Here is a 23,751-nt window from a genome sequence, read left to right as displayed (position 1 = left end):
TACACCATGACTGGTTACATGTCCCTCCATCAGTCAGTGAAATTCTGACTCCATACCAATACTTCAAAAATCTTCTCTCTGACGAACTCTTTAAGCTTATTGTTGATGTGTCAAACCTGTATAGCATCCAGTGCAATCCTAACAAGCCCCTTAACCGTAATGTTCAAGAACTTGAACAGTTTTTTGGCACTGTGCTTCACATGTCATTATTTGGACTTCCAACCGCATGCATGTACTGGAGCAAGAGTAGTCGCATTCCACATGTTGCTGATGTGATGCCTCTTGCACGGTGGGACGCTATTAAAAAATGTATCCATTTCAGCAACGACAGTGCTCAGCCCACAAGACATATGACAAACTACGATGACCTATACAAGATTCACCGTTTCCTGAATCAAATTCTCACAAGCTGAAACAACTTCCTATGTGTGAGATGTTGAGTATTGATTAACAAATTGTGCCCTTTAAGGGCAAGAGCAGAATCAAGCAGTACCTACCAGGTAAACTAAGAAAATAGGGTTACAAAATACTGGTCCTTACTGGATCAGATGGTGTTCCACGCAATTTTGAAATTTATATTGGGAAAGCTGTTCATCCAACTGAGCTTCCAGATATAGGGGAAAGTGGGAATGTAGTACTGCCATCTGGCAGAACCAATACCAAAAATAGAAATTTCTTGTTTAGCTCAGTCCCATTGATGCTCATATTGTCCAGGCAAGGCATCCACTGTTTTGGTACAGTGCGCACTAATCGTTTACCAGGCAGTTTCATGATGTCAGATGCTGATCTGAAATGATCTGGCCGTGGGTCCTTGCAGGAAAAAACAGCCTATGTTGGAGATACCCAGCTGCATGCAGTTAAATGGTATGCTCACCCTGTATCCCTTGTTGACAGATGGGACAAAGGCCAAAAAAAAAAACAAAAAAAAAAAACATCAAGGTCCCATGCCCTGCAGCAGTAACCACATACAATCAGCACATGAGAGGAGTTCACTTGTTGGATTCCCTGATTTCATTATATCACAGCAAGATCAGGTCAAATAAATGGTACCACCGCCTTGTCTTTCATTTGATGGATATGGCAGTGGTGACATGTTGGCTCATCTACAGACGAGATTGTGTTTGCAATGGAATGATTAGAAGTGAACACATGCGCCTTTATGTTCAAGTCCCAAATTGCACATAGTCTGTGCAAATCCAAAAGATGGCAGGAAGAGAGGCAGAACCAGTGGTGGGATTTCCCAACAGTATGAGGAGAAAATGAGAAAGCAGGGGCCCACTGCTCCCATACATAACCAGGACGTTCGCTTGGACAATACCCTTACATTGGCAAATAATGTGTGTGTCAAGAAAGGAAGGTGCAGAGTTTCTGCACTGTAAAAGGTAACACCAACACTTACTCAAATAACACTAGTGTAGTTTACTTATTTCATACTCCCCTAGTGATTTAACAAATTTAATTTGAGTAAGATTCTCATTTTGTATGAAAACCTTCAGAAACTAAATATACTTGAGTAAACACTAGACATTTTCGACCTCTACACTGCGCATGCGCGGAGGAGCTGGGCAGGAGAAGTTTCCAGACCTACATATCAGACAAAAACATTCTTCTAAAACTTAGCTAGGTAAGTTCAACTTTAATACCAATTCTTGTTTGTTTGCTATGGTTCCGTAACTCATTACTAAATTTCCTCAGGCCATATGTTCTGTTAATAGTGATAACTGCTGTCTATTAAGTAGAAATACTTGACAGAGTAATTTTTACTCTTAATGTTAGCTAGCCGCAATGCCGCACAGCCATAAAAAAAAAAAAAAAAAAAAAAAAACATAGGCATCCATGCCTTAGCTTTAACTCTTTTCAAATTTGTTCAACTATATTTAGGAACCTAAATGGGAGCGGTAATTTAATGTGCATATTTAAAAATGCAGTGTCTGTCTGTGTAACGAATCCTTTGTGCAAATAGGTCTATAGTGATAGCTACCTGTCGTGAAGTTTAGTATAGGACTCTATTTTTAAGGGTAACAACCAAATTGCTTTGGTACTAAGCATACAAATTTACGTAAAATCAACTGTACCAAATTTCGGTTGAAGCCATAAATCTCAGAGCAATGGTCAAAAGCAGCAGAGGTTACTTTTTTCAAACCGTGACACAGGCAATGGCAAATGCAAAGTTGTCTAGGCAAAACTTGGGGTTAACCTTGTGTCTGAGGTGTCTTAGATACATAACTTCAAGTCTTGTGTGAATGTGTTCACCGGAAAAATACTCCAACAGTGTTCCGTATTACATGGATAAAACAAACACGTCTATTCCGAATTATTTACAACATACATCAAAACATTCATCTCTCACTCTCTCTCAGGAGCAATCGAAATTTTATCCTAAAACACAACAGGGTAAGAAAACTATTTCTGAGTACAACGTTCCTCACAGATTCCTTAAAGATGCACTCAGTGAAAGCATGAAACTCATGCCCGTAAAATGACAGTACCCTCAAAATACGAATTTTCGAACTTAAATTCAGTTGTAAAGACAGTCTTACCAAGTCGACTTTAACAGTGCATATGTTTAATAAATAATATAGATGACACAGGTAAGCCTTACTGTTAAAGTCCATGACAGTGCTGCTGCTCACTTGGAGCTTATTTATTTATTCATTCAGTATCTGTAACTGCTTTTCCAATTCAGGGTTGCGGTGGGTCCAGCGCCTACCCGGAATCATTGGGTGCAAGGCAGGAATACACCCTGGAGGGGACGCCAGTCCTTCACAGGGCAATATACACACCTACGGACACTTTTGAGTTGTCAATCCACCTACCGAAGTGTGTTTTTGGACTGTGGGAGGAAACCGGAGCACCCGGAGGAAACCAATGCGGACACGGGGAGAACACACCAAACTCCTCACAGACAGTCACCCGGAGCAGGAATCGAACCCACAACCTCCAGGTCCCTGGAGCTGTGTGACTGCGACACTACCTATATTATTCAGAAACATACAATGAAGTACAAGACAACTAGAAGCATAATAAGCCCCTGGAATGTGTGTGAAGCTTGTCCGCTGAATAAAAGCATAAAACAAAGTCCCCAGTTAAAGTACCAGCAGGAACAGGTATTTTATACTGATTCATATAAATCATAATCTGTTTGTTATAGGAAGGTACACTGTATGTACCAGTTAAATTCCCCTTTAAACGCTGAGAAGTGTCAGGGAAGTACATGTAAAATACGGCCTGGTAAGTATTTTAGATGTACACTGTAAATACACTTTACAATGCGAGAACATTACGTGTCAGGCACTTGCACGTAAAAACGCTGGCTGGTAAGTATTTTAGATGCAGGTATACTGTATGTACCCATTAGATGCAGGTATACTGTAAGTACCCGTTAAATACTTTTTAAAACACAGGAACGTACGCCATAAAACGTGTAAAGATATGCGGTAAGTGCTGGAAAAGTACACATTAAGACGCAGGCTGTATAAAGCGTTACCGAGAATACTCCCAAAATTTCTAAAAGAAGGGCTAATTTAGCAGAGAATTTTAAAAAATGTATTTTATAAAGTGAGGATGTTTGAGTTATCCTCTGGGAATTCAGACGAAAATAAATTTGAATATAATGTTTTGTAAGACAATATGTTGCCTTCCTTAAATTTTAAGTTCCAATTCCAGCTCAGTCAAGAGGACAGAAAGGCTACTGCCAGAGCGTACTAAACAAATCTCCTTATTTTGGATTTAAAAAGGATGTATTTTAGAAATATTTTGGGTCTCTGCCCTACTGGAAATTGAGGATTACCCAGAGGCAGCAAGAATTAAAAATGGTCCTTCTTCTGCTAATATAGACTGATTATGTGAAATGTGTTACCATAGTGCAGAGTTCACATTTTTCCAGCTCAGTTGGAAAAAACAAAAAGTTTGAACCAATCACAGTCCATTATAATTAATACATTATCATTAGAGAACAGACCTGGATGAATTTAAATATTAGAGGTATTTGGACTGGTCATTTAGCAATTCACTAAAAGTAGATAATATTAATTATTAATACAACAGAGCATGTTGAAGACGAAAAATATTTGTATCATAAAGACTAATTTTTAGTGTTGAAATAGTGTAGTTAACACAATTCTGATTTTTAGGGATGTTCCCCTTAAATGGTGCAGCTACAAACAGTTTGTAGAATGTAATTTTTTTTTTGTAAAACAGTTAAAAGTCTAACCAACATGTTTCCATTTTGTAACCAGGAACAAACTGATTAATTTCCAAAAGTTGTGACAGATACATGTTTATCACTATTACATCACCTTTCCTTTAAAATGCACTTAAATAATTTGGGAAATGAGAATTAATTTTACAAGTGGAATGTTTGACCATGCTTGCTTGATACAAAATTGCCACTCCAACTCTTCTCTTGATAATACACTATAGGAGATATATCTGGACCATAGACATGTCAGTCAAGCACTCACTAAAGCCAGGCTCTTGCAGCATTTGAAGAATGAGGCCTCCTCCTCGAACTGGGTCAAACTGTAATTATAATTCAAATATGTCTTAAACTTTGGTCATTCTGGAGTATTTTGACAAATCTTGCAATGATATATACATACCCAGAATAATCATCTGATGACTCACAGGCAGGTTAAGAGTTTCAACTGTGGCGCTTGCCTAAATGATGAGAATATAAATATAAAACACAGATAAATAATTAAAAGGCATGCACACAAACACTTAGCCAAGCTAATTATTAATTTATTAGTTTTGCATACCTGGCTAGCAAATAGATTCTTTCTATTCTATTCTTTCTGTACATGTCAGTGAATAAATATGCACTACAACACGCTCAACTTTAGTTCAGAATCAGCTTCTTATCACTGGTAAAGACGCGGCTTTCCCGCAGTTTCACGGTGCTTTAAACAGTGAGGACGCTCAGCGTCCACGGAGTTCAATAGCGAAGCGCAGCGAAACGAGACGAGTTATTGGATAAATGCTGGGCTTTGTCCCGCCCATCGGACGCTCAGCGTCTCTGGGGCAGTGGGCTGGCCTCGGCTGGCCCGGACGCTCAGCTTCTGCATGATGATTGGATGATCTGTCTGAGGCGGAATCCCTTTTTGATTGACAGCGAAATGAGCGAATCAGCGATCCTTTGGTGTAAAGATCCGTGGCAGCACAGGCGGACACACTTCACATGGGCCAAGGCCGTTTAAGCAGCCTCTCTCTGCTGGCCGTTGAGAGGACACTAGTCAAGACCCTGGAAAAGACGCCTTGTTGGTACGACAGGGTCACAGATCATTTTCTTAAAAAGGAACGGAGGGTAGAATTTACGTATAAATAAACCGACACATTTTATGATGTAGGCCGAAAATGAGTTTCCCCTCCTTGAAAGACCAGCATCCGCCACTATTCTGTACCTAACATTAGTGATAACTAAACTCACAGAATCCCAAAACTGGACTTTGAGTTTAGAATTGTTTGTACAGTTAAATTATCGCTCTCTACCTGGTGGTCTCTACTGCGCTAAATATAAATGCTACGACTGACCCGTCCTTTCACCGTCAGCCTGTTTCAATGGAGCAGAACCCCCTCTTTGTTTTCTTCCCGCCTCTTCTCTCCTACCTTTCCCTCCTGCTTGTAGCCCGTCACAAAACTGGTGATGTCTCAGGCTCCAATCCACTCCATGAATTTGAGGGGGAGGGGGACGCTAGTTGACTCTATCTACGACGATAAAACATTAACAAAATTTTGGTAGCAAAAAAGTGTGCAAATTCCACAGGAGTTAGCTGGTTACATGTTAGCGGCTATCATAACTAGCACAGGCCATCTTCCTAAAAAGTAGTACCAATCCATTGTGGTTGGAAACCTTTAGAGCTGTATGATGATTAAAACATACATTTACTCATTACTGTTGTTCCAAAATCCCCAAAGTACGACGACTGTATACGTTTCGTTTCTTCGTTTTCGTCTCTCACTCCGTCTCCAGAGAACCGTTAGCCCCGTTCTCGCTACTCGCCCCACCATCAGCAAAAATATATAAATAAAACATTACCGTTAAAAAAAATCTTTCTTCTTTTATTTAGACGAACATTATTCTCTTTTCCTGTTCTGATTTTGTTTTGTATTAAGGCCTACAACCCTTATTGTTAAAAAAATTAACTGTACCTAAGGGAGGGGGGGGGCGCATGTAATTTTGGAACAATCTACGCTATATTTTCGTTGCAAAAACAATAAAATAAGTGAGAAATAAAATGGTATAAATAAGTTACACACCTTTAGATGCCATGTGCAGTCCTCAGCCTTATGGAATCAGATTTGTGCCAAAAAATCATCTCAAACATAAAACTTCTAACTTGCAAACAAAATATCCAGTTCTGACGTTTGTGATCCATGATTTTTGCGAGTGCTTCGACTTCTAACCGTGCTCTCTTGAGTTTTATGCGCGACCTGCACAAATTCTGTTCGCGAGCTCTCTCACTTCTGTGCGCCTGATCCCTGAGTTTTGCGAGCAGTTTTGGCACAAACCTCTCGCGTGGGCGGGTTTTCTCAGGAGTGCTTTCCCATTGGCTAATGAATTTTTAAGTGACAACACAGTATCCAAGGTATTTTGGACTGCGCATGCGTACTCCACGTTGCAGCTCAGCAGTGGAGAGACACAGTGGGAATTTTACATAAACACGAATACTCTCTGTGATTTACTGTTTTAAAATGCTGAAATGCCTGCCAAGTCCGACGATATCAATGTAGATAATAGTTGGTAGATAGATAGATAGTAGATGGTAATTTCGTCAAAAAAAACATTACTGTGAAAACAAACCTGTTTGTCTCTCGTAGACACTGATCTGAGGTAAATGCACAGAACTCGTGCAGCTCGCACACAGAACTCAGAGAACTCGCGCACAAAACAGAGAGGACGCGCAGAACTCAGAGTTCACGCGCAAAAGTCATGGAGCACAAACGTCAGAGCTGGATATTTTGTTTGCAAATTGTAAGTTTTATGTTTGAGATTATTTTTTGTGCGAATATTTTTGGCACAAATCTGATTGCATACAGCCTCCCCAGCTCACAATACAATACAATATTGTAGTTGCTTTATTGGCCTTGTGCCCAATGATTCCAGGTAGGCTCTGGACCCACCAAGACCCTGAACTGAAAAAGCGGTTACAGACAATGAATGAAGAATGAGTTGCTTCATTGATGCTTCTAGTCCATTACCCAGGATGCATTGCAATACACAGTAAATTACTGTATTTAAAAAATACAGTAAAATTCTGTAGCAAACTCGCTGTAAATTTACAGCAATTTTCTACAGTGTAGGTCTTTTTAGGAGGACACTGTTCGTGAATTTTGTATTTATGAAGAGCATTTTCGATGTCCTCATTTATTCTCCAAACCGAAAAAACATATCATACATTTACTTATTTAACAAAAAAAAAAAAGACATACTGACAATTATTTCAATATTTCTTAGTATTCTACCATCTGTGTGATATATTGCTACACTGTAAAACAATTTGCTGAGCAATAAGTCATGACAACATATTTTATCTTTTACCTTATCAAATAAAATTTTGTAATTTCAGCTGGATTTTTAAGAGTTTTCAGCCTTTCAACTCAAGTTTTTAAATTACTCCAATGAAGAGGAAATTTGAAGGAGTGAAATGAACTTGAAACTGAGTGTTATGGTTGTGGGTGGGGCTTTGGTACGCTCAGGAAGAGCTCCCAGCATGCACCACGGCCCACCTTTTTCAGTATTTATTTAAGAATTTTCATAATTCATGTTGGACAAGTAGCAGAGCAAGTACAAAATGATACACAGAAGTGCATATACGTGGATGTAATAAGAGTAATTTAGAATGCAACTGGCTCCTAACAGTGAGGTAGATTATCACAAAGTATCAGACTCTACTTGTGTGCAGAGCGTCTGTGGCATAGACAAACCTTGATGTAAAATGCATGTATAAAATTCCTTGAAGATGTTAAATTATGAGACCTATAAAATAAATTATAAAATGATCAAGTGAAATGTTAATAAATATCATGCAAACGCATTTTTGAATTATATAAATAACAAGATATAACAGTTCTGTAGATTTGTAAGATCTCAGTCACTCTGGAAATTTTAATTTTACAATTTGAATGTTTTGAGACAATTATCGTAATCTTTGTCATTTTATTTAATAACTTGTTTGACTGACATTCTGCATGCTACATCAGAATGTATTTATTAGATGTACATGATCAAACATTCTCCTGCCCTTTCGTCATTTTTTTATGTTAACTGTTGAATTTCAAAATAAGCAGGTTGAAAATTGCGAGTGAAGAATTAATTGGTCAGTGCATTCATTATGAGCTCCATCAAGAAAAAGCACTGCAAAAGCATGTAATCTATTTGTTCTTTTCTTGGTGATATTGTATCCAAAAGTATGCAGAGAGTTACATTACACATTGTTACACAAAATGCATTAAAGCCTATTGGTATAATTAAAGATGTGAGAATCATTTTAAAGGTATTTAGTATTCTTGGGTCATAAAAACCCCTGAAATCATATTTATGTAGTTTAATGTCGAAAGGATCTCAGAAATGTTGGGGGGTGGGGGGCACTAAAAGTTATAAGGCGGAACAGAGCGTGTAATTATTTAATGTGGAATGGGCGGCGGGTTTGATTTTCTGGCTAAAATGCATTCTTTTTGCATGCTACATTTTATTTGTTGTTAAAATGAAATGAAGAGACTAAACCAACACATTTCTACCGTCACACGTGTTTACAAGAGCATAAACAGTTAGCCCATTAGCAACTCCTCAGTCTTCACTCACTCCGGTGTGTTTCCAAGTCACATGTCCCATAGTTTTGAGGGTCCTTGGGGTATGAAATCAGGACGGGGAGGTGAGATGTCACTGCACCATGTTTTCCCTGTTGCATGCATGTGGCCACTGGGAATCTGTTCCTAACTTTTTCAAGAAACTCAGGCGATAGAAAACCTCAGTTTTGTCCTATATTGGAGAAGTAATGTCAATCCATAACCCTCCAGCAGGAAGTTGAGCTTCTCTCTCCGGATTATCTGGAGGGTGAGAAGAGAACATTTGTTCATATATTAACTCAGATTGTTTACTGAGGTTCTCTTAACCAATACATTACAAAAAGTTACAACAAATAAGAATAACCATTAGACTAGCAATAACTTAATGATTAGTTAAGCCATGTTAACTTGCTGTCTATATCCATTTCTGTTTATTATCATACAGTCACTGCGGTTTTATAGTGAAACAAACCTTGAAGATGTGTCAGTCTGTTCTTCCATAAAAGCAAAGAAGTCTGAAAAAATAAATATTTTGATGCAAAACACATTAAAGTGTGTAAAATAAATCTTAGTACTGTTTGGACACAGTATACATTCCCAGCCATTTATATCAGAAACCCCCTTTTAACTCCACTTTTCTGGTGTACATTTAGAGACTATAGCTCATCTGTTGATATATGATGGTCTGTGATCACCAGAATCTGATCACACAGCTGCAATTGTCCAGATATTCTTCATTGGAGGAACACTAAACCCAGCAGTGACACTGATATATGCAAGAACCTCAACAACACCACTGTGACTGATACACTTATATCAGTACCATAAACACTATTGTGAACATCTCCACCAACACCACCTTCATCATAACCAAAAAAAAACATTCTGAACACTACTACGAAACACCTTGAACATCAGCATCACCACTACTGTCAACGCCATCATGAACAACACTGTCAACACCACCTTCACTGTCTTGTAAGTGTCACTGCTGTATTGAGAATGGAGAACCCATGGTGGGTTCCACTGCTGGAAGGTGTGGAGTGATGAATTGTGCAGCAAAAGATGAGCTGCAGTGAAAACTTTACAAAATACCCACAAAGTAGTAAGCTACCTGTTGTAATGACAACACCATCTGTAGTGCATAGAGATTAGGGGAAGTCTTATGGTAGCTCTCAACATTACCTGCTGAAAGAGAAAGTGACACATTAATGCTCACTTCAAATTTCTTTAAAATTATTGTAGCACAAAATAGGACAATTGTGAATTCTATGACATCTGTGAATGGGGTTATCACTGACCAGAGTCAAACCTATAAAACTACTACAGCGATTTTTTTTACTTTGATAACAGGCTAAAGAACACCTGAAAAATAGTTAGGATTATAATGTATGCATCATGGAATAATAATTTGTATAGGTAATATATTAAATAGGTTATAATATAGCCCCTATTTTTAATATATATTTTTAATATTTTACATGATAATACTGAATTTCATATAAGTGAAGCTGCTTATTAGCAGTATGCTAGCTAATGTTACTGAGCTTGGTTTCTTTTGTTTAATGAGAAAACAAAATATGTACAATTTGCTGCAGTTAACTAATACATCTTTACAGCTTATTTTTATTGAAATAAGTTCATAGAGATATTGTCATTTCATATTAGCAAGCAATAAAACTAGTTTTGGAAGGCCTTGATAGCTAACATTTCATTTAAACATCTGGAAGGTATTAAAAAAGTGGCTCAACATCTTTATTTGATGAGACTTGGTCATTCTTAAGCCGATCATATCGTAAAAGTAGATAATTTAAATGGGGAGTTATAAGACTAGTTATAAAAGTTTATAAATGGTTTAATCAGTTTTTTTTACATTACTTATTAATAAGATTGTAGATACTTTAAAGGTAGTTAATATAAATATTTAACACAGATAGGAGGAGCAGCAGTGACCTCCTTTTTGTCTAATACTGAAAGTGTAAGAGATATTATGGAAAATGTCAAGATAAAGAATAATCTAAGCCCAGAGAATGTGAATTTAGTAATTTCATATGTTGGGGTACACCATGTTATACTCAATGTCTAAAATGCTGTTCTATTGCTGGTCAATTGATTAAACATGGTGGTTGGTTAAACGTATTAACAAATAATGAATGCCCTACTGCTGATGTATTTTGATGATCAGTTGTGTATTGCTTGTCATGAACTGAAAAGTAAAAGTGAGTAAAACGGATACAAAAAGATACAAACTGCAGATCGACTTTATAAAATGTTATTATGATTTTCCTGTGTCATTGATGTGAAGCACTGAACACAGATGTGTAAGTCGATGAATGAATATGTGAAAGAGTTAATGACCTATGAACCAGTTCCATGAGGTGCTTAACACCTAAGAAATCTATGAGCAATTCTGTTTGGCAGTGTTTATCAGCTCCTTTAGTACTAATGGCAACCTCACACTGCTTTATTTTACTTCCCATACATATTTAGAAACAATTTAAAATGACTGGTTCACACACATTCTTCTCTGCTGACCACAGCTCATCCACCATGGTTGGATTGTCTTTCTCTGCACATTTCCCACATAGGCTAACAAATCTCAGTGGGTTTTAAACCCTGCCTGAATTTCACTTAATGGAGTGTAAGGCATATGGCATTGTCTCGTTGGAATATCCGTCATTTGTTGTTTTTCCTTTTATCCAGACAGGATAAAAACATCACAACACCTGCTAAGGACTGGTTTTGATCCTCTGTTCAACATCACAACTAATTAAATGGCTTGAAATACATTTTAATTTTATTAACATTAAACATACAGCTTTTTTAAATTAAACAACATTTAGGATTCATTTGAAATGACAGGCCGTATTTGGCATAGGCTTTTTTAAAACAAAATAATGGCTCTCTGCCTGTTTGTTTGCAATATTAAGCAAACTGTTCACAACCATATATTTTTTCCTGTTTTGGTCTCCTGAAGGAAATGTCTATGTGGGGAAACACTGGTGACTCATTTTTATTTACATTCAGAAGTTCTGTGTCTTTTAAAATGGAACAGTGTTTGTACAGGGCTGAAATTTAAAGTGTCTTGTTTTTATTTACAGTTTGAATTACCATAGAAATTCTTTTGTAACTCAAGTTGTTTCATTTTGCAGTACTTTTGGTCTGTGCTTACATTCATGCAGCACTGCCTGGAATTTTTGGCGCTTTTCCACTGCATAGAACCTACACTACTTGACTCGGCACAGCTCTTTTGCTTTCCCACTGGACAAATCTGGTACCTGGTCCCTGGAGCCGGGTACGTTTTCAGTCCCAGCTCCCCCAGAGTTCCAACCATGCCAAGTAGGTACTAAATGGTAATGTGTAAACCACGCAGAGCACTGTTTAGCCAGAGCCATGTCAATCACAACAAAATGCAGGGCTCATTCAAATCCAGCACAAACTTGCTGTTTGTAAAATCTCTTAAATTACAGCAGCTTTCACATTTTTTTATTGGACTCAACGGCAGCTCATAACTTTAACTTAGGTGTTTTGAAGAGGTTTATATGCTCTTTGAGTTGGTGGCCAGGGGGCCATTTCGTGGGGGGGCCCTGCCAGTGGAAGAGCCACGTAAGAGCCAAACCCATGCAGTGGAAAAGCGACATTATTAGATGAGTCACTCCCAGTAACTATAGATGCAGTTGTTGTCTTAACTATAAAACTAATCATACCAATACAATAATAAAATGTAAAGAATTTTTTGCACTGAAATAAAGACAAGCCATTGCTTCCAGCCAGCACAGGTATAATCTTCAGGAAATAATATCAAAACAATGCACAATGTCAACTTCTACAGATTCTCTCCCAGGGAAGAAAAAAAATCTCCAAGATTTGATACAAGTTGAATAGAAGCCTAATGAATCTTTGCAGCTTTATCTATGGTCAGATGAATTTAAGAAGCTGCTCGTTTCATACAAGTGTGAGAAACCTTTAGACAGTATCCCAAATGCTAGTGCTCTCACACAGAACAACAAGATGATTCCCACATCTGGAATGCTGGAAGATGGAACATCTTGACAGCACAAAATATTTTTTCTTGGATCTTATGTTTAACAACAACAGTACAAGTTGTATAGTGACCGAATTCCTCACTTGTTATAAACGATGTGTACATTAGACACATCCTTACTAATATTTTTCTCAAGGTAAACATGGAAACAAGGACATAAAATGAAGCAAATGACAATTAAAATATATGAAGCAATAATCTAGTCTAGATGAAACACAGGCACATGTAGGTTTCTCACTTTCAGCAGCTCAGAGGATGTTTTGTGACCTTGGAGTTATGGCAGAAGGGGTTATATGCTATTGTCTGCATATTGTGGATGACGTGATAAGTGTGGTCACTGGCAAAAATGCCGCCAAGATACTTGACGTATTTTTTCATCTTCAAAGACAAAGAGGCTAAACAAAAGGCGCTAGATCTTTCCCCTGAGTTCATTTTACAGTGTCTTTAACTACAGGAAGTCATTACAAGGAGCCTATAGCATCAGCTGCCAAATGAAGATGCATTTTTATATTAATATAGGATGGGGAAAGTTACATTAGTAATATTCATTTTAAATAATAATATTAAAAAAGTCAAGTCAAGAATATGTAAGGCATTGGAAGTCAATAGTTAAACTGGGCATAACCAAAATTTATAAATAAATTATACCCCTACAGTGTCTTAGTGAAGCTAAGTGCTAAGATTTCTAATCACAATACCACAGTTAGTTTATTATGACCATGCCAAGACAGTCAATATTTGCAGGATACTTAATACAGCAAACAGTAACTTGTGAAGTTGTGGCCCCCATGAGGAGCTCATTCTCAAGTTGTGGCTATGCATTATGTTTATGAAAAAGGGATGCAACCAGCAATGCTCCATAGTGTAACAGTGGGTGGACTGATGGAGGCAAATGCAATAACAGAATTTATTAAAACAAAGAGAACAATAAAGAACCAAGGATGATTAACAGAAACTCGTATGGAGGGGGTAAGAAAAGTGAAGACTAGAACTATATAAATTACTAAGAAACATAACTATAGGTAATACAAAGAACCGGGCTAAACACAGGACCAAGAATCTAGACACAGACTAAGAGAGCTAAACACAAAACAAGGACTAACAAACAGAACCTGGACTAAACAAACAGAACCTGGACTAAACAAACAGAATATATACAAAGACCTGGGGACTGGGACAGTAGCAATTAGAGCAGAATACACACTGAGACTACTAAGAACTTGGCTGACAAGGAAACAAAGATGGAAAGCAAGAAACAGAGCAAAGGCGTGACATAGAAACACTGCTGGGTACTGTGTGAAAGCACCCAGTGCAACATACCAGTTCTCAACCAGTTCTGCAGCAATTATTTAAAAATAATTATAATAATAATATTGACAAATTGTTACAAAGCACCAATAAAGGGAGCATTAATATGAGCTGTGAAAGCTGAAAAACACAGTGCATGGAAGCATTTCTCAAAGTCCTTAACAATAATCACACCAGTCCCACCCAGCCTGTGGGACACAACCTGATTGTTACTTGATCTAGCTCTATTTCTGTCTCAGTGGACCACACAACCCTGCTGTAATCAAAGTAATGTTTAGTAAACTCCAGTGTCTCACATACGTCATTTGACGACAGCAGGGGTTTTCATCTGGCAAGTATTCCAAAAAGACTGTTTGTACAGAGGCATCATCTAATTTTAATTTTTAAAAGCTGGCAACCTCAGGATGCAAGTAGTTCCTGCAATTGTCAAGCTGTGATCCTTGGAGATATATATGCTTCTCAAAGAATCCTCTTCATTGTGTGTGGTGGGGATAAACCCAGGCATCCTCTTTTTCAGAACCTTAATTATTGCTTTCAGTTTTTCAGTAGTATTGAGTTGTCAGGTGAAGATATTTTATTAGCCATTGCCTGTTTTATGGTGGACAACAAACGTTTGTCTCATTTCTGTGTTCCCTAATCTTCCATTCACTTCACCCTAGCCCTGCAATCATCCTTCAAGTCTGCACTTTAGTAATATCATCATTTGGGCCAAGAGCCCTTGAGGCTCACACCACTGGAGGGCAGCTGTGGCCTAAAGGTAAGAGGAAAAAACTTTGGACATGTTTTCTGGTTCTTTCCAGGACTGACAGGAAATTGGATGGGGATGAAGGAACACTGCCACATATCACTAGTGTGTGTGTGTGTATGTGTGTGTGTGTGTATATATATATATATGTCCCCAACTGGAAGTTTTGTATTGTTTTATTTGCAAAAAGTAAGAAAATATTGTGGTTGGGGGAAGGTGCCATTAATCTTGCCTAAAGTAAGTAACGGCTTATGTAGATTCCTCTCTCACTCTTACTCACCTTTAGAAAAAAAGAATATGAAAAATCTCAGTGTCTTGCATAATCACAAACGACTAGCATGTATCTGTTCCCTCCTCTGCTTCTCTCCAGGGAGTTAACAATGTCAAAACCAGACTCATCAAATGGAAGTAAATAACTGGCTCCATTTCCTCTTGAGACAACCCTGACACCACTAGCAGCCCAGCCCATTGTTATGTTGCTTCAGGACTTTAATAGACAGTGCCGGACACATTCTCACAACTTGATGGCTGTGGTTGGATCTGCCTCTGTAGAGACTGGGGTAAATATACTTGATTTAGGCATTTCAAGAAGTGTTGGGAATTTGACCCCAGCATTCCCTTTGTAAATGAAGCCCTGGTCTATAACAGGAAGCTGAACCAACAATATATGGGTTTAAGTGGTGAAAGAATTAGTATTAAACAAAAATGTACAAGCATTCCACTATATTTATATATTCACAGAAGATTAGAAAAATGAAGAAGTACATGTAGCTTTGTCTTGTTTGTGTATATGTGTCATACTCTTGGAACATGCTGAGACACTTGGCAGTGCTGCAAAGCCAGAAATTCAACAACATGCAGTGGCAAGATTCATATGCTTGGGAGGAGTCATGCTGTTTTTTATTTCCCCACCCAGAGAGGATGAATTAACAAGAGGAATTGAGATTTTTATAAAGCTTAGTGTGAGGTATCACTTCTGTCTTTTTGCTGAAAAATGGCAAAACGCCAAGAGATTTGGAAATGTTAAACCAACACATTCACACAGAATATTACACTTACTGGAATAATGTTATTTGGTTTTATTCTAATGTTGGATGTTATTTGTTGTTTGTTTGTTTGTAAAACTTTTGCACAATATATATATATATATGTGTGTGTGTGTGTGTGTGTGTGTGTGTGTGTGTGTGTGTGTTATATGTGTGTTATATACAGCAAGTATATAAATGATAAAATATATTGTGGACACATTAGCTAGAGCTGTGTTTATGGCAGACTTTCACGTCATCTGCTGCTTTCACTTGTTTGTTTACAGTCCATTGAATTAGGATGTTGGTCTTAATGATGTGCTGAAATCCCATTTCCCTTTTCTCGTCAGTTACATGTTGTCCCCTTCCCACTGCTGGGAAAAAAAAGCCACAATCTGCTGCGAAGTCTAAACATTGTTCGTTTTAACGATAATGTTGCGGTTCCGTTTTTCTGATCATTATCCAGCACAGGAAGTCATCAGGGTACAGTTTTAACTTATCTGGCGTCTTCTAGTCTGAAAACTGAAAATTAGCTCATATCAAAAATCCAGTGGCAATATGTGAAACATTATTCTGTGTCTTATACTATGCACTATAGATGGGCAGATACTATTTGTCATATTCAGTGATGTTCTTAAAAATGTGAAAGAAATGTAATCTCACTTTCATGAGAGGCAAAGGCCTTCTTGGGCCCAAAATTGCCAGTGTCTAAAACACTACCAGCAAGTGCTCATGCGTTATTTAAAATCTGGTCTTTTGAAATTGTGAAACCATCTTCTCATTTGTGCTGGATGCTGTTCTCTAGCTCCTCCTTATTCAGGGTTTTTAGTAACATGGTATGTTGGTCTTCAATTGGTGTAGCTCACTTTCACCACCTTTTCCTCAATAGGAGTAATCTCTGACACTAGAGCATATTTAAATACTGATTCAAAGAACAGTACAATGCAAAACATGACTTTCTTGTACATTCAGGCCAAGGTCAATCATAATCCTTTATGGCCTCAGATAATGTTATGAGATTGTAAGATAATAAGCCCTAAACTTTGGTTTGGAATTTCAAGGTTCTCAGTGATACGTTTGTGTTTTATGAGGACCAGTGGAGTCAAGAGTCTTAGAACTCCTCCATTGCTGAATTTGTCACTGTTCCAGAGTTCCAAAGAGGAACAGACCCCTGTACTTTTGACCAGGTCAAATCAAAGTAATAATGGTGAAAAGGAGGCAGCCGGGCGGTCTGTGTTTGACATTCCTTACTGGACATGCTACTCATTTGAGCCTTCATTAAGAACAGCTTATTCCACATGCTGATGGAGAGGCCATCAGACACAATTACACTCAAGCTGGCCCTTTCCCTTCTTCAAGACCCTGTCCACAGCTCTTCAGGACATGTGCAGAACCTCTACTGAAATGTAAATTTGTTTGATGTGTTCTGCTGTGCTGATGAATTAGCACCAGCTACTTGACACTTTGTATTTTCCAGAACACTTAACATGTGCTCCTTCTGTAAGGGACAAGAAGAGACTCCTGCAGAAACTAAGGGTTCTGCAAATTAAGCAAAGTAGTGAGTAGTTCTTGTTAATATTGTATTACTATTATATAATTTACCATGTATATTTAGTATTTGCATATTAGTATTCAGAAACTAAAGTCAGGCAGCACTCTTCATTTATTTAACTTTTGTTTAGCATCTAGTTTAAACAGTTATTATGCGCAAGTCAAAAAAAATCAGAAAATGATGAAAATATAGCAACACCAGCTATCATCAGAAGACTAATATGAGAGAGAGAGAGAAATACTGTCCAAACCAAAAACACGCATCCGCGAAAATATTAACTTCATAGGAGAATGAAAGAACTTATAAAATAGAATATTTTATTCCAGGTAATTCTGGAACATTGTATTGTTCCATTCATCATAAAATGTTCACATGGACAGCTACTGTTTTCAAATGATAATGTGTGTATGTTCTGCTTTTTCCAGGTGTTGTGTATGTATATACTGTCACACACAGAGATTATTAGGTCCTCACACCTTGTACCTACTTGTACCTTGTATGTATTTGTGTAAGTATACAATTAGAATATTACTGAGAATGTAGCCCTTTTAATTCCAACTGCAGTTGTAACCTACAACATGCACATTTATCGGTGTATATAAATGTGTATTTATCTATTTTATACAGTTAGAGATTTTAATACAAATTACTATATACACTCCTATATATAATTGCAAAAAAATTTGAAATTTGAAAACTCATTGTAAAGCAATTCACACTGCTTATTTCAAGGAAAGAATGAACAGCAGTTGCAGAATATTTTAGATATGAAAACATTGCAAAACACAGAAACGAAAAATACAACAAACTGTAAGTGCTGATACACCTAGCCACATCAGAAGATGAAGTGATCACTTGATTGGCACTGTTGTGTAGTGAAGAGGAATTTTGGCAAAAAGCCCATTGTTTTAAATGCCTGCTATTTTCAACAGCTAACAATTAAGAATCATATAGTGAGCAGCAAGCATTTAAAATCCTGTCTTGTCGCATGGTCTGTTTTCAGAAGTGACATAGCTGTAAGAGCACCAATGTCTGTAAACATAGACCTGACAATGAACTCAAAAAGCACACAGACTATGTTGTATGGACCACGGTGCTCCTGCAGATATGCCTACACATATTTACACATACACAAAAGTTTTTTCAGGAATTCTTTTGTCAAAGCAATGCAAACAAAAAACTACATCAATGGACCTTTAATGGAAAATCTTTTGTTTTTTTAAATATGGTTCCACTATTGTTTCGAACAAGCCATTTTAGTAACAACCCTTCCTAGTAAGAATGTTCACTTCATACATTATAAGTACAGTTCACAAGTTCACAAGGTCCATTAAACATACTCCGTGCGTTTTCCTGAGGTTCCACTGTCAGTCCTGTACTCGCCCCTGCGTTGGTGATACACCAGGCGTGGCTCAGCATATCCAGATCCCAGGCAGGAGGCGAAGAACAGCAGAGCTGCCACCACATGGAAGAAGCCGGCAGCCCAGCCCACGAAGAGCGCAGTACCAAACTCAAAGCGAGGCACCACCTCTGATAACGAGTGGTCAAAGAACTTCACTACCATGTCATGGGCCATGTACGAGACAGGGATAAGTCCCACAATACCGGCTGCAAAGCACAGGACCCCCGCAGCAATCTTCAAGCCACGCTTGACTCTCCAGCCTCCATCTTCATGGCAGCACTTCACATGCTTGAGTCCAGGAATGACGATGAGGAGGCCCAGCAAGCCCATAGCCATTGAAATGCACATGAGGACACGTGCCAGCATGATTTCTTGTGACAGGCCTAGCAGGCTCTCATATGCCCGGCACTCCATGCCTGCCACCTCATGCATCACACATGTCTCCCACAGACCCACCTCAAAAGTCTCAGAGATCAGCAGCTCTGTGGAGAGACTCTTCCACTGTGGCATGAGCGTGCAGCTCAGCGAGCAGAACCAGGCCACGAAGCCCACTAACAGGCCTAGCATCTCCAGAACACTGGCACAGGGGTTAGACATGGCCAACTGCTTAAGAGCCCTCTTCAGAAGTGACAGGTAAAGAGAGGACAGACAACAAAAGTTGGAAATGAAAGAGAATGGTAGAAAGTGAATGTAGGAGCGGTAGAGAGAGAGAGAGAGAGAGAGAGAGAGAGAGATGAGGGGTAAAATGAGAAAAAGGAGGAAAGAGAGGCTACAAAGCCCCAAAATAGCAACTGTGTCTTCTGACCCTATCAGCCACCATCCACTCCAACTGACTTCACAGTCCGTTAGTCTCCACTCAGAGAAGCTCACACCATCTCAATTCTAAGAGCTAGTACATGAGGAGGAGTAGGAGGAGGAGTAGGAGGAGGAGGAGGAGTAGTAGGAGGAGTGAACTCTGATGTTAACCCTGCCCTCTGGGCTACATCCTAATACAAGTGAGAGGACCTACCACGAACCATCCACTACAGCAGCTTTAGAGTCATCTAGTCTCCAGTGAAGTCCGCATCTAACCTCCTGAAGTTAGAACACAGGAGAATAGGAGAAAGGAAGAGGAAGCACTCTCCCTCTAGCCTTGTCCTTTAGGGTCCATCCTACAACAGAGAGAGAGAGAGAGAGAGAGAGAGAGAGAGAGAGAGAGAGAGAGAGAGAGAGAGAGAGAGAGAAAGATATGCAGGCTCCTGTCCTTCACAGAGAGACACATGGAATGCCATTAAAGTCAAGACAGGATGCAATTAAAATGTAGATGGGAATTCAGGCAGCGCCCTCTTTTACAGCATTAGTTTGTTTGTCTGTTTATCCGGTAAAATTTTTCACCCCCTGACAGAGTAGGCAGTGAGAAAGGTTTTTAATGGCATACGAAGGGAAAACATGCTGTGTTTCCAGGAGTTGAGTGGAGGAGATAAGCTCTTGTGAATGTCCTGGCAGGCTGTCTTACACACCAGAGGGAAAACAAAGTGAGCAATGCTCATCACGCCAGGAGACTTTGATGCCTGCTCGCAATAACCTGCTTTTGATTATTTCTTTATTTGAATACAAAAGGTCATTTATTCTTTCACTGAAACTAATTATGAACAGCTTCTTTTCTAAATGTTTTACATCCATAACCACCATTTATTATATTTGTTAACAACACAGTTGTAAAAACCAGTAAAATGAAATACATTTAAGAAAGCAACTGATTGACAGCTTAAACTTTAATCAAGCCGTCATACATTAGCAGACACTCTTAAAAATTATGGTTCTTTAAGATTTCTTGATTAAAGAGAATTGTCCTGAATCACGAGTTCTATTTGGAACCGTTGGCATGCTTAAATGGTTCTTTGTATAATGAAATGATTCTTCAGCTTGACTGGAAATTTGTGGTAACTAGTTCTATATAAAACCTGGATATTGTAACTGTAGAAGAATTTTTGGTGCTATACAGAAACATTTTCAAAAATTTTCTTTATACAGAAACATAACACAAATTCACCATTCCAACAATCAACATACAAAAATAAAAAATAATCTACATAGTTAATCTCATGGTTATAAACTAAATATAAATAACACCACTGTCTTTAAACAGCAACCATCTGTTTTAAGAGTGTAAGGCAACTAAACTCCACAGGGCTTCACTGGTAAGATAGTTAATAATTGGTTTATATTTTTGTTTGTTTTAAGTTAATGGTTAGTGTGTCCACCTTTGCTTCTTTTGTCTGCTAAAAGCCTGGACTCTCCTGTCCAAAATAAAATAGGCTTTGGTTTAGGTGATATACCTGGTCAGGGGCTTTAGATTACCTTTTTCTTGAAAACTGCTGTTTGCTGTTCACCATGTTTTTAGGATTATTGTCTCATGGGAAATTCCTTTCTTGCTAAATAACTTGAGAATAGGAATCATCTTTTTATTGAGTATTTTGGTGTACACAATATTAATGATGCCTTCTGTTATTGTCATCTTGTCTACATAGGCTTATCTTGTATAGTCCTTTAATAACACACTACAAGCTCCATGTATCACACACTCTTAAAAATAAAGGCGCTACAAAGGGTATTTTGAGCAAAATGCCATAAAAGAACCAGATGTGTGAGTGTATAGAACCTTTTAAAATATTTAAAAATCCATCACTTGGTTGCAAGGTTCTTTACCCATATTGGCAAAAATGGTACTTTGTGGAACCAAAAGTGGTTATTCTATGGCAATGCTCAAAGAACCCTTTGTAGCAACGTTATTTTAAGAACGCAGCTAGCACAATGAAGTCACTGTGGTAAACTTGGCCATGTCCATGCTAAACATACTGATCCCCATCTGATCCAGACAAGATAATCTTAGTTCCCACAGACCAGAAAATGTGCTGCCAATAAATCTTTTGCTTATGTTCATTTGCAAAACATATTCTGTCAGTTTCTGGTCTATCTGTTTGTAATGGTTTTCCTCTTGGAAACCATTGTATGGTCATGCATACAGGTTCATTCATTAAAAAAATTTAAATAATTAAAAAATACACTCACCCCAGGATATCTTCCTTATCACTGGTGGTAAACATCACGTTGAGACAGAAATAAGTCATCAGTTGGTGGTGTCTTGATAAAGAGCAGGAGAAGCACTGCTGAATAATAAAGCTAAACATTGGTTATGATAGAATTACACTGTGAACTGTTAACCCTTATCATATACCAGCATATGATAAAGCGCTTAAAGGGGTATTCTGCTATTGTGGAGAACTGCAGTTCTCTCTGGGATGTTTATGTTCAGAAGCTCTGCATCTTTCAAAGTGGAATGATGTTTTTGAGGAATAAACAACGGCTGTTTGTAGGTGTTTATACACTGTTTAAATTACCACAAAGACTCTTTTGTAACTTGAGTTGTTTAGTGAATTAGGATTTTTTGTGTTTACTTTTATGCAGTTACCCCCTGAGAGGGTTCCTATCTAAATAATCAGAATAAAAAAAATCCTAATTTCTTTTCATGATTTTCAGCTCTTGGAGGGCAGACTGAGGAAGCCTAACAAGTCTGACCTAGCCAATTTATTTTTTAACTGACACTGGATCTTCGTATGCACATTAGATTGGATTCCAGCAGGCAAAAAGACTGGAGAGCTAGAAAATAGGGAAAAAACATCATCTGAATTATATAACAAGGGTTTTTTTTATTAAAACCATGAGCATTGCCTTAAAGTGAACTTGAATTTTATGATCAAATTAATGTTATCTAACATAGTTAGGGTGGCATGGTGGTGCAGCAGGTAGTGTTGCAGTCACACAGCTCCAGGAACCTGGAGGTTGTGGGTTCAATTCCCGCTCCGGGTGACTGTCTGTGAGGAGTTGGTGTGTTGTCCGCGTGGGTTTCCTTTGGGTGCTTAAGATTACATTGGTAGGTGGATTGGCGACTCAAATGTGTCTGTAGGTGTGAGTGAATGTGTGTGTTGCCCTGTGAAGGACTGGTGCCCCCTCCAGGGTGTATTCCCGCCCAATGATTCCAGGTAGGCTCTGGACCCACCGTGACCCTGAACTGGATAAGTGGTTACAGATAATGAATGAATAATTTAGTTAGTTACCATTTTATTTTGGGATGTAATTACTCTATTTTAAATCATAAAAATAAGAAAAGGCTTGACTATACAGGGCTTGATATTTTTCCCTTTTTTTTCATTTTTTTGGCAAGTTTAATTGTATTATACCTAAGGAAAAATAATATTAAATAAATTTAAATTTAAATTTAAAATCTTTTTTCTTCTCATAATAAGTTACAATTTTAGAGATACAAGATCTTTATTCCAAAGTCATTTTAAATGTATAATTACAACAGCATTTTGACAAAGTTTTATATTTTGGCAAAGTGCTGTAAAAGCAAGAACCTATGGCTTGTGAAAAGAAAAGATGTCCAGCGTTTTGTCTAACCAACTTGACATTTTATAAATATGAAACATGTGACAGTATCATCGTTTATAAAATGAGCATCCACCAAAGGATCAGGCTTTGCAAGCAACGGTGAATCATTGCTCACCAATTTGTGCCATTTAGAGAAAAAGTTTTGGGAGAGAACAGTTAAACAATTCACAGAGAACATTTCCCAGTGCAAGACTGCAAAATATTTAAGTCTTTACTATGTACAATAAATAATATTTTAAAAAGATTCATGTCCCTGTCTTGTATGGCAAAACCATAAACCGCTGTTGAATATGCATGACCTTCTAGTCCTCAGATACTGTGACAAATATAGCAAACGTTGATGTAACACAGAGGTAAACATGCGTCTGCCCCAGCTAATTTTTGAGTGTGTTGCAGACATATCACTGTCTTTCATTCATTCATTCATTCATTCATTCATTCATTATCTGTAACCGC

The 23,751-nt window shown here is 38.0% G+C and overlaps 1 protein-coding gene across 1 annotated transcript; it reads right to left on the bottom strand.

Annotated features, from left to right (window-relative positions):
- Positions 1 to 17,758: 17,758 nt before the first annotated feature.
- cldn33b (claudin 33b) lies at positions 17,759 to 19,888 on the bottom strand. Its single transcript, XM_066665852.1, has one exon. It carries the CDS (start codon positions 19,459 to 19,461, stop codon positions 18,793 to 18,795), a length of 669 nt encoding a protein of 222 aa, XP_066521949.1. The 5' UTR covers positions 19,462 to 19,888; the 3' UTR covers positions 17,759 to 18,792.
- Positions 19,889 to 23,751: the final 3,863 nt, after the last annotated feature.

Source organism: Hoplias malabaricus, chromosome 3 (assembly GCF_029633855.1).
Source record: "Hoplias malabaricus isolate fHopMal1 chromosome 3, fHopMal1.hap1, whole genome shotgun sequence".
Lineage (NCBI taxonomy): Eukaryota > Metazoa > Chordata > Actinopteri > Characiformes > Erythrinidae > Hoplias > Hoplias malabaricus.
This window is presented reverse-complemented; position numbering and strand designations above follow the sequence as displayed.

What these genes read in the sequence shown, in the direction of transcription:
- cldn33b (XM_066665852.1), bottom strand. Translation starts at nt 19,461, where the DNA reads ATGTCTAACCCCTGTGCCAGTGTTCTGGAGATGCTAGGCCTGTTAGTG.